At 45.7% G+C, this 12,116-nt stretch overlaps 1 protein-coding gene across 1 annotated transcript; it reads left to right on the plus strand.

Annotated features, from left to right (window-relative positions):
- Positions 1–4,179: 4,179 nt before the first annotated feature.
- LOC120838785 lies at positions 4,180–5,178 on the plus strand. Its single transcript, XM_040208848.1, has one exon. It carries the CDS (start codon positions 4,180–4,182, stop codon positions 5,176–5,178), a length of 999 nt encoding a protein of 332 aa, XP_040064782.1.
- The last annotated feature ends 6,938 nt before the right edge of the window (positions 5,179–12,116 follow it).

The raw sequence follows: 12,116 nt of genomic DNA on the forward strand, positions 1-12,116 counted from the left end.
ATTGACCAGTCAGCCTTTTCAAGCTTCCAACGAGGGGTACGTGTTAAAAGACCAGCAGGAAGATGGTTGAACTCTATAATGAGTGGAAAGTGGTCATTCCCATATGGATTTGGAATGACCTTCCATAAAAGCAGGGAGTACAATGAAGGATGACAAAACGAAAGATCAATGGAAGTAAAACTACAAGTTGCTGAACTAAAATAAGTGGCTTCTTTTGTGTTGAGCAGACACAATCCTGTCGAAAGAAGAATCCGTTCAACGAGTGCCCCTCGAAAATCTCTTCTAGAGCTTCCCCACAAGGGATTGTGTGCATTGAAATCACCTAAAATGATGTAAGGCACCGGAAGCTGGCTAATTAGATTATCTAGCTCCTCGTACTGCAGCCGATATCCAGGGGAGATGTACACTGAGCAGACGCTAATCACGCGGTCAAGCAGCAAACGGACAGCCACAGCCTCGAGAGAGGTTTGCAAAGCCACTTCAGTGGACGGGACCATGCGTTGGACAACCACTGCAACACCACCGGAAGCTACAGATGCGTTTAACCTATCTTTTCTGAACACTTTGAAGTGTCTAAGAACATTTGAGTGACTTTCTTTAAGGTGCGTCTCCTGCAAACAAAAGGCAGCAGGGCGGTGTTCATTTAATAAAAAGGTGATGTCGTCATAATTGGAAAAAAGTCCACGACAGTTCCATTGTAAAAAAACAGACATGATTAATGTTAGGCAGTTAGCTTTTCACCAGAAAGTCACAAGCTTCGTGTAATGGTAGCTAGAGCAAACCTAAGCCAGTCATAGGAGGTGAATTTAGTAAAATGTGAAAAGGACATGAAGGATGATTTAATGAGTCCGCAAGAAGGCAGGTCCGACCGAACTTTTGGGGAAAAGCAATTAAAAATAAAGCCCCAGGCGAGGGAGTCGCCAGTAGTCCTCTGGTTGGTCTATATGGAACTGACCTCTCCAACCTCCAAGGGCGTCGAGACTTCGGGCCGAAGCCACTGGCGAGGGAGTCGCCGTTACTCCTCTGTCTCGGCTGAACCCTAGGAGTAGGTGGAGCAATGGAAATGAGCAAGATATCTTGGTGTCGTGAGGTTGGTGTAGTGAGTGAGGATGTAGGATGATGTTCCTGTTGAAAGAGAATACCAGCCTTGCAGAGTATAATTGTCACTTTGGTGGAACAATTGGTTTTTTGCTCTTGTGCTTGCCCTTGGGGACCTGCCACTCCATGTCGTCTGGGTCAGATGCAAGAGTGGATGGTTCGGCACCCTCCTCCATTGGTTCTGCCTCCTGGGCGGAGGCTGTTCTAGCCGGTTTAGAGAGGTTCTGGGCACGAGGAGGAAAACCCCGGCCCCTACTTCCACCAGCCGGAGGAGCAGAGGTACTGGGCAGGCAGTCGCCCAAGCCCACCTGCTCCTGCCCCTTGGGTGCTGGAGGAGTGGCACAAGAATCGTGCCGCTCCTTGGATGAGGACGCTCCCTCCGAAGAATTCGGTCGGGAGCGTGGTCCCTTCTCCTTGGAAGGAGATCGCGAAGCACTGATAGGTGCGGACACAGCCGACCCATCTTGGGTAGGAGAAACAGCCTGTGAGCCCTCTACATGAGAGGGGACAGGTTGCTGCCCCATGGAAGTGGTACAACTCTCGCTGGAGGGGGATGTAGGCCTACCAGACGAGAGTGAACGCCCAGGAAGCTGAAGCTTCAGCTGGGGTGTTGGGGACTGCAGTGGCTTCCTAGCATCCGGGAAGGATGTCTGGGTTGCCACCGCAACCTTCAGTGGTGCAGGTCCCCGCTGCACCACCTGTGCAAAGCCGCCCTTGCGCAAAAACGCGAAGCGGCGACGCGCCTCTGGGTATGAAAGGTTTTCTTTCACTTTAAGTGGAAGAATTTCTTTTTCATCTTTTCATGTCTTACACGATCTGGAGTAAGCAGGGTGGGGCTCTTTGCAGTTTACAAAGACTATGTCGTTGGAACAAGAGTCTGCTGCATGGTCGGTTTTGCCACACTTAGCACAGGTCGCTTTGCCGCGGCAGTTCTGTGAACCGTGTCCAAATCGTTGGCAGTTAAAGCACCTTCTGGGGTTCGGAACGTAAGGACGAACTCTGCAGTAGAGGTATCCCGCTTTCACAGACTCAGGAAGTGTGGTGGACTCAAAGGTAAGCACGATGTGCCTAGTCTTCAGCTCTTGGCCGTCACGACGCAAGGAAATGCGCCTTGCAGCAACAACCCCCTGGTCAGAAAGGCCCTCCACTACTTCGCTCTCAGACGCGTCCAGAAGGTCGTCCTCCGAGATGACTCCTTGGATGGTGTTCAATGTCTTGTGGGGTGTCACTGTAACTTTGTAGTCCGACACACAGTTGAGTGCAAGGAGCGCAGAACTCTGGTGGCTGGTCCCAATTTCTACAAGCAAATCGCCAGATGCCAGCTTCTTAGCCTTAAAGTTCTTTCCAATCACACCCTCTAGGACCTTTGCAACAAGAAATGGTCACATTTTCGAGAGTTGTTTGTCGCTTTCAGAGTGGAGTACCAAGCATTTTGGGAATCTAGGTGGAGTAGTGTGTGTCTCGTGCGAGGTAGAAACTTCGGTGCGACCCCTTTTCGGGGGCCGATCAAGAAAATATTTTTTGTGCAGACCCATAAGAGATGGGAGGAAAATTCAGTGCCCGGGTGCACCGCCCACCACGGAGCCCAACAAGGGGGTAGGTAATGTGCCATAGCAAGATGGGCTTGGCTGACACAATTACTCTACCAGTGCTGCCCGGGCACTATACCCTAGTGTGGTTGCAGGGACAGGTCCTGTTTCCACTCAAGGTTGGCCCTTGCCGCCTAAGAAGGTGAAAAAGGAAGGAAGAAAGTGTAGAAGAAAAGAGAAAGAGGTGGGAGGAAAAGTGAAAGAGGGAAGAAGAGGGTAGAAGAGGCGACTGGCTGAATCATCCTGGTCGGGCCAAGCCAGGACACCCGTCTACGAGAAGCAGGGGCCGAAGCGGTGTATTGCCTCGCCCGGGGGGCCCCGAAGGGTCCAAACAAACCCCAGGCTCAGCTCAACCACCAGGGTCCCCTTTTCCCCGGACACGGGTTAAGCAACGCACAGCCAGGTGTGGGCGGGTAAACCCACATAGCTCGGGGTTCGCGGTGGCGCCACTCACCAAGCACCTACTAAAGTAGGTGCCCCCTGCGTGCGGGTATGGTGGCCCACGTGGCTGGGGTCCGTGGTGACGCTACTCACCAAGCACCTAGCACATAAGGTGCAGGTGCCCCCTGCGGGGCTCGGGGTCCGTGGAGACGCCACTCTCCAAACACCTGCTTTCACAGGTGCCCCCTGCAGGGCAAGGCACCTTAGATGGGGATGGATCAGGCATAGACCTTCAAGCAGCGGAGGCCGCAAGTTCCTTCACTGCACTCTTTCAGGACATCATTGGAGAACAGGTTGTAGTTTCGAAAGGTGACATTTTGGTCATGGTATTGAAATATGCTGCAAGCAATGGTCTTACATTTACCGGTCTGACTAATCTTGTGAAGATGGTGAACAGCTTTTTCGCCGAACCGATTCTTCCAGAGTCCCGTTACTTCCTTGGGAAGATGTTTGATGCTAATGGGGCCACTTTTCATTTTTACTGCTCCAGTTGTTTCTATTACGTTGGTAAACCAGTTTCGAGCTGTAATTCATTTCAGTGCCCGCATTGTAGTGAAGTGTGCAGGGTGTCAAACGTCTCGGACCCACCTTTTTTATTACATTTGATGTTAGATCTGAGTTGCAAACGATTCTGAAAAATGCAGACTTTTTGGACATCACACAGCCTTTTGGAGATGGAGACCCTATGTGGGGCATAACAGATGGAAGCATGTACCGTGCTTTTGTGAAGAACACTGTACATACTCAGCATAGAGTCAGCGTCACACTGAACACAGATGGTGCCCCTGTCTTTAAGTCCTCGTCGACTTCAATTTGACCGATACAACTTTCAGTGAACGAAATTCCTGCCAAAGGTCGCATGAAGAAACTGGTGTTAGCAGCGCTTTGGTTCGGAAAAAGCAAGCCAAGAAAGGACATTTTTCAAAAGGCATTTGTTGATGTAATGCAGGACCTCTCTGACACAGGGTTTTCATTAATGTTCAAAGGTAAACTTGAAAATTTTAAAGCATTTTGCATCTGTTCGGCTGTTGATTCAGTTGCACGTGCACCTATGCAAGGCATTGTGCCATTTAATGGATACTGTGGATGCAATTGGTGTTTGCACCCCGGTATATACATAGGAGGGTCAGTAAAATGTCCTGTGCAGGAAGTTGATCCCGAGGAACGCACAGACGCACAGATGTGTAGCGACATGGAGTTTGTACTCGAGACTGGGACTGTTGTGAGGGGAGTTAAAAGCGTTTCTCCACTTATTAACCTCGAACACTTCAATATTGTCTGGGGTTTTGTACCAGAGTATATGCACTGTGTTTTACTTGGTGTAGTTAGACAATTTTTAGAGTATTGGCTTACGTCATCTGACAAAGAGTGCTATGTTGGGCGGCAGACTGCAGTGCTTGACAGCAGGATTTTAAGTATCACGCCACCCCGGGATATGAGGAGAACACCAAGGTCTCTAAAAGGGGGAAAATTTTGGAAGGCCAAAGAGCTACAAAATTGGGCCCTCTACTACAGCCTTCCTGTCCTTAGTGGATTCTTGCCTAGCAGGTTCCTCTCCCACCGGGCCCTTCTAATGGAGTCTTTACACCTGATGCTGCAGCAGAAAATTTCCTCTCGAGATGTTGACCTTTGCGACCTTCTCATGGTAGAGTTCGTCATAAAAACACAGCATCTTTATGGCGAAGAAAGCATGACCTTCAATGTACATCAAATGGAACACATTGTCAAGAGTGTCCGTCTTTGGGGGCCTTTGTGGGCTCACTCTGCATTTCCCTTTGAGGCTGGCAATGGCAAAATGAAGTCTTGTATTAAGGCGGCAAAGGGGATTCCATACCAGATTTGTCGGACGTTATCGCTAGAGAATGTCGTGGCTGAGCTGGAAGAGCTGGTGACAGACACTGCAGTTTCTACATTTTGTTCATCGCTCGATTCTCGCATCACACTTAAGTCTGTCAGCCCTCAGACAGAAGGAGTCCGCATGTTGGGCAAGGGGTGCCCCTATAAGGAGTTTAGTGGAGCTTTGCTGAACCCTCCCGAAGTGTCGTTTTAAGCTGTTGAGTACCAACGTATGGTGAAGCATGGAACAGTGTTTACCACTGCCTCCTACGTTAGGAATAAGAGGAACAACAGCTCTGTCGTTAAGCTATGTAATGGTCTAACTGGCATCATTCAGAAGATTGTTTTTGATGGCAGGTCCAGCTTTGTTGTTTTGAAACTCTTGGAATGCTTGCCGTATTGTTCTAGGTCAAGGGGAACTCTGCTAAGGGTTCATGGGCGACAGCCAAACTGCATACTTGCAGAGCTGTCAGAGATAGTCAGTCCAGTAGTTTGTATGTCCCTGGCAGATGCTACATACGTGGTTCCACTGCCAAGTGCACTTACATTTTAATCTTGTCGTTCATTGGCTTTCAGCATCATAGTTGGAGGTTTGATAAAGTTAATATGAAAGTTTAAGGGCTTATGTGACAAACAAATGATAAACATTTGGCATGCCTCGGCAAAGGACAGGATTATTTAGAGTACCTACTATAAGATACCGAGAGCGCAAACTAAAAATTTGGAGATAATAGCAAAGAAATTGGGGGCTGGGCGCCTGCTGGATCTGAAAGAGGAAATACAGAAGCGCATTGGCAAGTGGGCCCTCACTTGTTCCGACCACTAAATTTGCTGTTTATGTAATGCAGCCGACCAAGCTCACTTCACTAGTACAAACATTGTATCACCTTATGCACGAGCAAAACCAAGGCTGGAAGCGCGAGTCCAGCAGTTTTTGCGGTCCTTATTACTTTCGCTGTTTGCCTCCTATATCTCTGCTACCCCTTGCAGTTCAATTCCTTGGTCCTGCTAAAGCCCAGGCTGTGGCTCGTGCTGGTCGAGAAAATAATGTCCGCTAACCGTTACATCCGCGACTGGCTCTACCGCATCAAGGATTACAAAGCGTCTGGTCGCTTGATATGTCCATTGAATTTTTTTAACTTGCCTTCAAAATGGGGCATGAGCGTTTCATCTGTTCTTTGCTTATCTTGGGAGCATTGCAAAAGTAGGGGTAGGCCCCTGTGATATGGGCTCATGCTCGGTATTTTAAGGTATGTAGTTTTAACATGCAACCAAAACCTCAGTTACATAGCACCTGCTTCATGGTAAGCCATTAGTAGATATTGGGAACCTTGGCTACAGTTTCGAACCGCTAACTAGGCACCTGTAAGCAGGCACTTTGCTTTGAAGCCACTGAGGTGTGGCTTTAGGGTTTTCTGTATTTTCTTGTCATTATTTTGTAAGTTAAAAATGATTGCTCGCAGCATAAGCTCTCAGTACGTGACAGCATACCGTGTGATGAAAATAGTCAATATGTAATATCCAAAGGCACTTTATAGTTACAAAGAAATACATAAACAAGCTGATTGGCTTGCCCCTTGTCCAGAAGACTGAAGAACTGTTGACAGCAAACAAGGCTCCAATCGATTAGGTAGCTCTTGAACACATTGCACCTCACACAGCCTCCAGATGGCAAATTTGCCCTGAAATGAGGGTGTCTACCAAATTACTTCTTTCAAATTCCCTGACTTTCTTTTTCCTGAGCACCACGAAATTCTAGTAGACTTGAGCCATCCTCTCCTTCCTGATTATGTGCCAGACATTCAGTGGGTAGCGTTCCTTGGATGTCAACTGAGAATGTTAGGTGTTCCTTCATGTCAAAAAGTTTGAGAAAAAGAGCATTGTAAAATTTGACTTGAATAGCTCCTGAGGTCATAAGCCTTTAGATCGAATTGTGTTTTATCTTTTTTGTGATTGCATATCCCTTGCAGAGGTTGCATTGTGAAATTGCATCTAGTGCCACCACACAATTTTCGAAATGAACTGTCACGTCTGTCGAAATAATGATCACATTTGGTTCCTGAAAGTTGTAAAAGGCATACAGTGTTTGTACGATTCTAACGCAAACTTTTTTTCGCCGAAATCGGTGCCAAAATACATGCGCGATACAATCAAAACCAAAAACCGAAAGTAAAGAAAAACGCAATGCACGGTGCAAGGTGGCTAGCCCCATCGCCATCATGGCCGTTTGTTTACATTTGCCATTTTTGTATTCGTATCACGCATATTCTCTCGCGTCTGCTGTTTTAAAATGAAAAAAAAATTAATTCAAAGGCTTTATTTAAATGAAAGGCCGTCACGCTGGCGGGAAACGGAGCAGCACTGCCTGGCCTCATAATCCCAGCGACCCGATGAACTCGCAAAGTGTTGTTTGGAAGACGACCCTCCCAAAGGCGACCGTCGTGCGTTCGTACATGCGCAAGAGGCGCGACACTTAAAACGCTTCTTACAAAAGCAGGGATTACCTGTGTGGACAGCGAAGAACCATCGTCGCTCCCTGACAACAATGACTAGTGCACGGCATTTATTTTTGAGTTGGCGTGCCTTTCATAAAATCTGTTCTATGAGGGATATGTTCAATCTTCATTATTTTACCTGCGCGGTAGAATCGGCAGCAATCAACTTTTCATTATCTGGGAGCTAAATCTGCCTGCGCGTTAGAATCATGCGAACACTGTGCACACACTGCAACAATTTCGGCATCGTTTCACACGTAGGTCCTACACCACTACGCCAGTGGATTCAAGGGCAGCCATCCACCTGTTTGATGGATAGAGCTAACAGTGATGTGATTGGCCTAAGCCGTTTTGGAGCACCTTTTGGAGCAGCCAAAACAGTGTTTTGGAGCAGCAAAAGTGGCCTTTGGAGCAGCCAAAACAGTTTTTTGGAGCAGCAAAAGTGGCTTTTGGAGCAGCCAAAATAGTGTTTCGGAGCAGCAAAAAGTGGTTTTTGGAGCAGATTTTTTTATAAAAACAAAATATTTGTTTTAAGTGCTGGACAAAGGAAGGGCACTTTGCTCGACACAATAACCAAATAATGGTCAAGTTAGACGACCTGGGAGTCTTTCAAGTTGTTAACTGAAATGCCAATGACACAACATATTTTGCAATGCTTCAGTTAAGTGACATATATATATGTACCCGCTATAGATAAATAAGAACCAGATTGCACATATTAAATTTATTTGAAAATGACCAGCTTAGCAGTAAATATGAAAGCATAAACTTCATTAGTTATATATTATAATAAATTGAAGCAGTATCCAACTGATGAAACACGTAACTACTGCAATACAATAGGAAACTGTACACATGAAAAAGGTGCAGTACGACTGGTGGGTACTTTTTCTTTTGCTTGTTGAAACATTCTCCAAGGCTGCTGCAAGCCTCGCTTAGCTTTCGGCAAGTAATGAATGTCCACTTTCAATGTCTCCAAAGAGACGTTGAGACATCCCACAAGTGCACAGTGCTGTAGGCGTTGCCGAGCAATTCCGAAACGTCTCCCACCGTTTTACTGGTTCCCGACATGCCAGATTTTTGTCAGAAGCGAGCAAATGTAAAGCAATGGATTGCAAGCGTCCCGGCTGGTACCTCTGTCGTGCAATCATGTTCGCATGCACGTGAGGGCAACTTCGGCAGCTTGCAGTTGCACACGCTTCGTTATGCGAGCGGAGACGGCTGTTCGACCGAAACCGAAACTCTGCCACTCCGCTCCGTCGCCATCCCCAAAATTGTATGCAAAATGTAACAAGCCAGCATCAAAAAAAAAAAAAAGGAAAACAGTTTAGCGGCGCCTGCTTGCCAGGCCAGTATGAGAGGCACAAGCTAATTTAAAAGGCTAAAAAGCGCAAGCAAAACAAGGACAATAAAGCTAATCAAAGAAAAAAAAACCTGAGCGCATCAATGCAAGACATCGCGAGTCAGGGTCAAAAAGTTCTTGGAACGCTTTGTGCAACAACTGAACCCAAGATAAACAAGCGCGCTGTGCGGGTTCAGCGTGCAGACATTGCCATTTTTTTTTTTTTTTTTGCTTTAGCTAACTTGTCTCAAACTTTCTTTTGCGACAGACTTTTCACGTACCGGGGTCCCTCTCAAAAGAAATCCCACCTAGAGAAACCTGGGTAAACAGTACTTCGACACAAGAGACCTTGAGCTGGAGGGATTTTTGTAGTAACGTTTAATTTAAACAAGGACAGGATTGCTGATTACCCTGCAGCGGTCCTTACGTTTCATTTTAGAAAGCGCCATATCTGCAGCAATGTGTGGACGGGAACACCCGACGTCATAACCACGGTGACTGGTAGGCAGGGACCAAAAATAGTTTTGCCACGGCCGTTTCCTTTCAGAAGCGAGTGCTTCAGATCACAAGTAACTCCCAATGCGCAAAAACGTGGTTTCGTTTTTCAACATGACGGCATGGCTGGTGCCCGGCAAGCTAGCATCGGGGCGTCCAAATACGCTTGCATCTATCGTTAAAATATTTTCAAGAGGATGCGAGACAAGACCCACGAGAGCGCGAAATGAGGAACGGCGGGAAAAGCCATGCGAGACCGGATGGACGATTGATGCAGCATACTTTTTTGTCGGGCGGTCGCTTGCGCCCCCTAGCTCACGCATGCTCAATTACGGTACTCAGTGGGAGGCACTCACTTGATAAATGACGTTTTAGCGAACGCCCACGTTTCACCAAATGACACTTTAGCGAATAGTCGGACGCCGCGAAGCGGCGTTTTCGGGTGGGCCAAATGGGTTCACATTTTTGTAATGAGCCGCCGCAGACTGTCGCCGCGAAGCGGTGTAAAGCGCAGCGCGGCGGATGGGTTAACGCGCGCCCCGGTTATTCGCTAAAACGTCGATTCGCTCAAATGTCGCTGTTCGCTTAAATGTCATTCGCTCATGTGATATGGACCCGTACTCAGTTTAGTTTCGGTTTTGAAAGGCGACCGAAATTGCTCCTTTGGCGCAGGCTGGGCGCAGATTACCCATATTTCGGCGAAATGTAGCAGGATGTAGCAGGGTTAGCCCCTTGGCGCAGTTTGGCGCAATTGGCGCAGCAATCACATCACTGAGCTAAGGAAACTGCTGATTGCTTGTTCGTGCTAACTGTGTTCTACTTTGTAAATCTTCACCCTATTTTACACTTAGTAATTGAAGGCCAGACCGGGGACCCACCATTTTACAAAGTAGCTTTTAAGGGTATTGTTCGCGAGAGAGAGCTCGTTCGTTCATTATTACTCAGAAAATTGTTTTTACAACGCTGGATGGTACCCTTGGCTGTAGCAAGTTGTAAATTTAGATGTCTGAGTTTGTTGTCATTACATCATGACTGTGTGGCATGCCTTCTGTGGCACATGCAGAAAATATTTTTAAGATGTTCACACTAGTGTGGCCTATTCCCTTTAAGCTGAGATGCATTAATCGAGCAATTACACCATATCATCAAACATCATACTTTGAAGGCATTCACTTTGCTGCATGTAAAACACATTCCTTACTAAGAACCTATGCACTTTTGGAATTGTTTAAGGAAAATTAAGTGGCTTTTTTGTCATTCAATTATATATGAAATATTATGCTAGGATATCGGCCTGTTTTCTAGGTTTTCCAGAAAAAGCTGCTGATTTCTGGGAGAGCAGTACAGCCGATTGTGCAAGTAAGAGAAAGAGTTTGGATTTCAGTATATGTAATTAGCCAAAGTAAAAGTATTAAAACTCAAACGTCCAAAAAAAGAAGGGGACAGGCCAGAGCACTTCTGTCCTGTCCCCTTCTCTTCTTGGTCGTTCACACTTTTTAGATCACCGTCTATATGTTTAACCAGCTAGCCCATCAGATGATCTTGGCCTCAGACTCAACAAAAAGAAATTAGGATTAATCAACACCAGGTCTCATTATTTTACATTGGGCTTATAATTCATTTTTCTTACTAGTTTATGCAAAGCTTATTACAATTTGTCCAGAGCACTCGCACATGCTTCTAAACATCTTGTGCATGTCAGGGTAAGGGTAAATATAGTTCACATTCTGTTTGCTGTAAATAACTTCACTTCTGCAAGCTCGATATTTTACGAGATGTCAGGTTTCGGAATGCTCCATGAGCACAAAGGTTTTGCGACTAGGAGTGTAATCATTCAATGTAATCATACCCATGCACTGTTTTAATTGCATGAGAAATTCTTTATGAATTTGATAAATTTACAAAACTTTGGTACTAGCAAGAATCAAGTCATATACAGTACCTTCGAATTTGCTCGCTTGCCAACATTCTTTGACTTGGCGGGGTTTATTACTACTTTGATACAAGCAGTCTCGGCTAAGGTGTGAGGTCCAGAATTCTGTTTTTCATTTCCTTGTATTTTCAATGAAATCACATATTTCTTTCCATAAAAACATGCTTCTAGACCTGGTTTGTGCTGTCTCGGAGGTTCTTTTAAACAATAGCTTTCAGCAAACCTGCTTTCTGTTTTATGTTAAACATACGTCCCCCAAAAGGTAATTCACCTCGGGGACGACCGTGACATGCATATCTTATAAATAAGGATGCTCCTGAAAATGTCCTAATGGAATGTACTACTAAAAAGTTGTCACTTATGGTGCAAGCTTCTGTAGCTTCATTCAGGCCTCCAGAAAAAACATTGACTTCTACTATGATGGTTCTTTTTTGCATATGTGCCTGTTAATAATTCTAATGGGACTTTGTAGGCGTGTGTTGTATCAAAGAATATGTTTTTGTTATTTCCGAATTATCATATTCACTTTTTTATGGTCCGTCCATCCCATTTGACCTGTCGTTTGTCACATCATGTGTATACTCTGTATTTATTTGTGATTGTATATATAAACTTATGTTGAAAAACTTGCTACATTTGTAGATTTCAATTTTTTTGACTGAAAAAGTAGTGTTTGCAGTATTTGTTTTTTAAATTGTGATTGAACAAAAATCTTGATTCTGTGTAAGAAAATTATTTTTCGGCAGAATAATTTTGCCTCTAAAATTCTGCTCCATTTTGCAACTTCCAACCTTTTGCTCACAATTGTGAACCTCATCTACTCACTACACCACATTGTGAGAACTCACTTAAAGGGACAGTGAAATGGAGATGAGCTATGGAGAAAC

The sequence above is a fragment of the Ixodes scapularis genome, unplaced genomic scaffold (assembly GCF_016920785.2).
Source record: "Ixodes scapularis isolate PalLabHiFi unplaced genomic scaffold, ASM1692078v2 PGA_scaffold10__122_contigs__length_95168666, whole genome shotgun sequence".
In the NCBI taxonomy this organism is placed as follows: Eukaryota; Metazoa; Arthropoda; class Arachnida; order Ixodida; family Ixodidae; genus Ixodes; species Ixodes scapularis.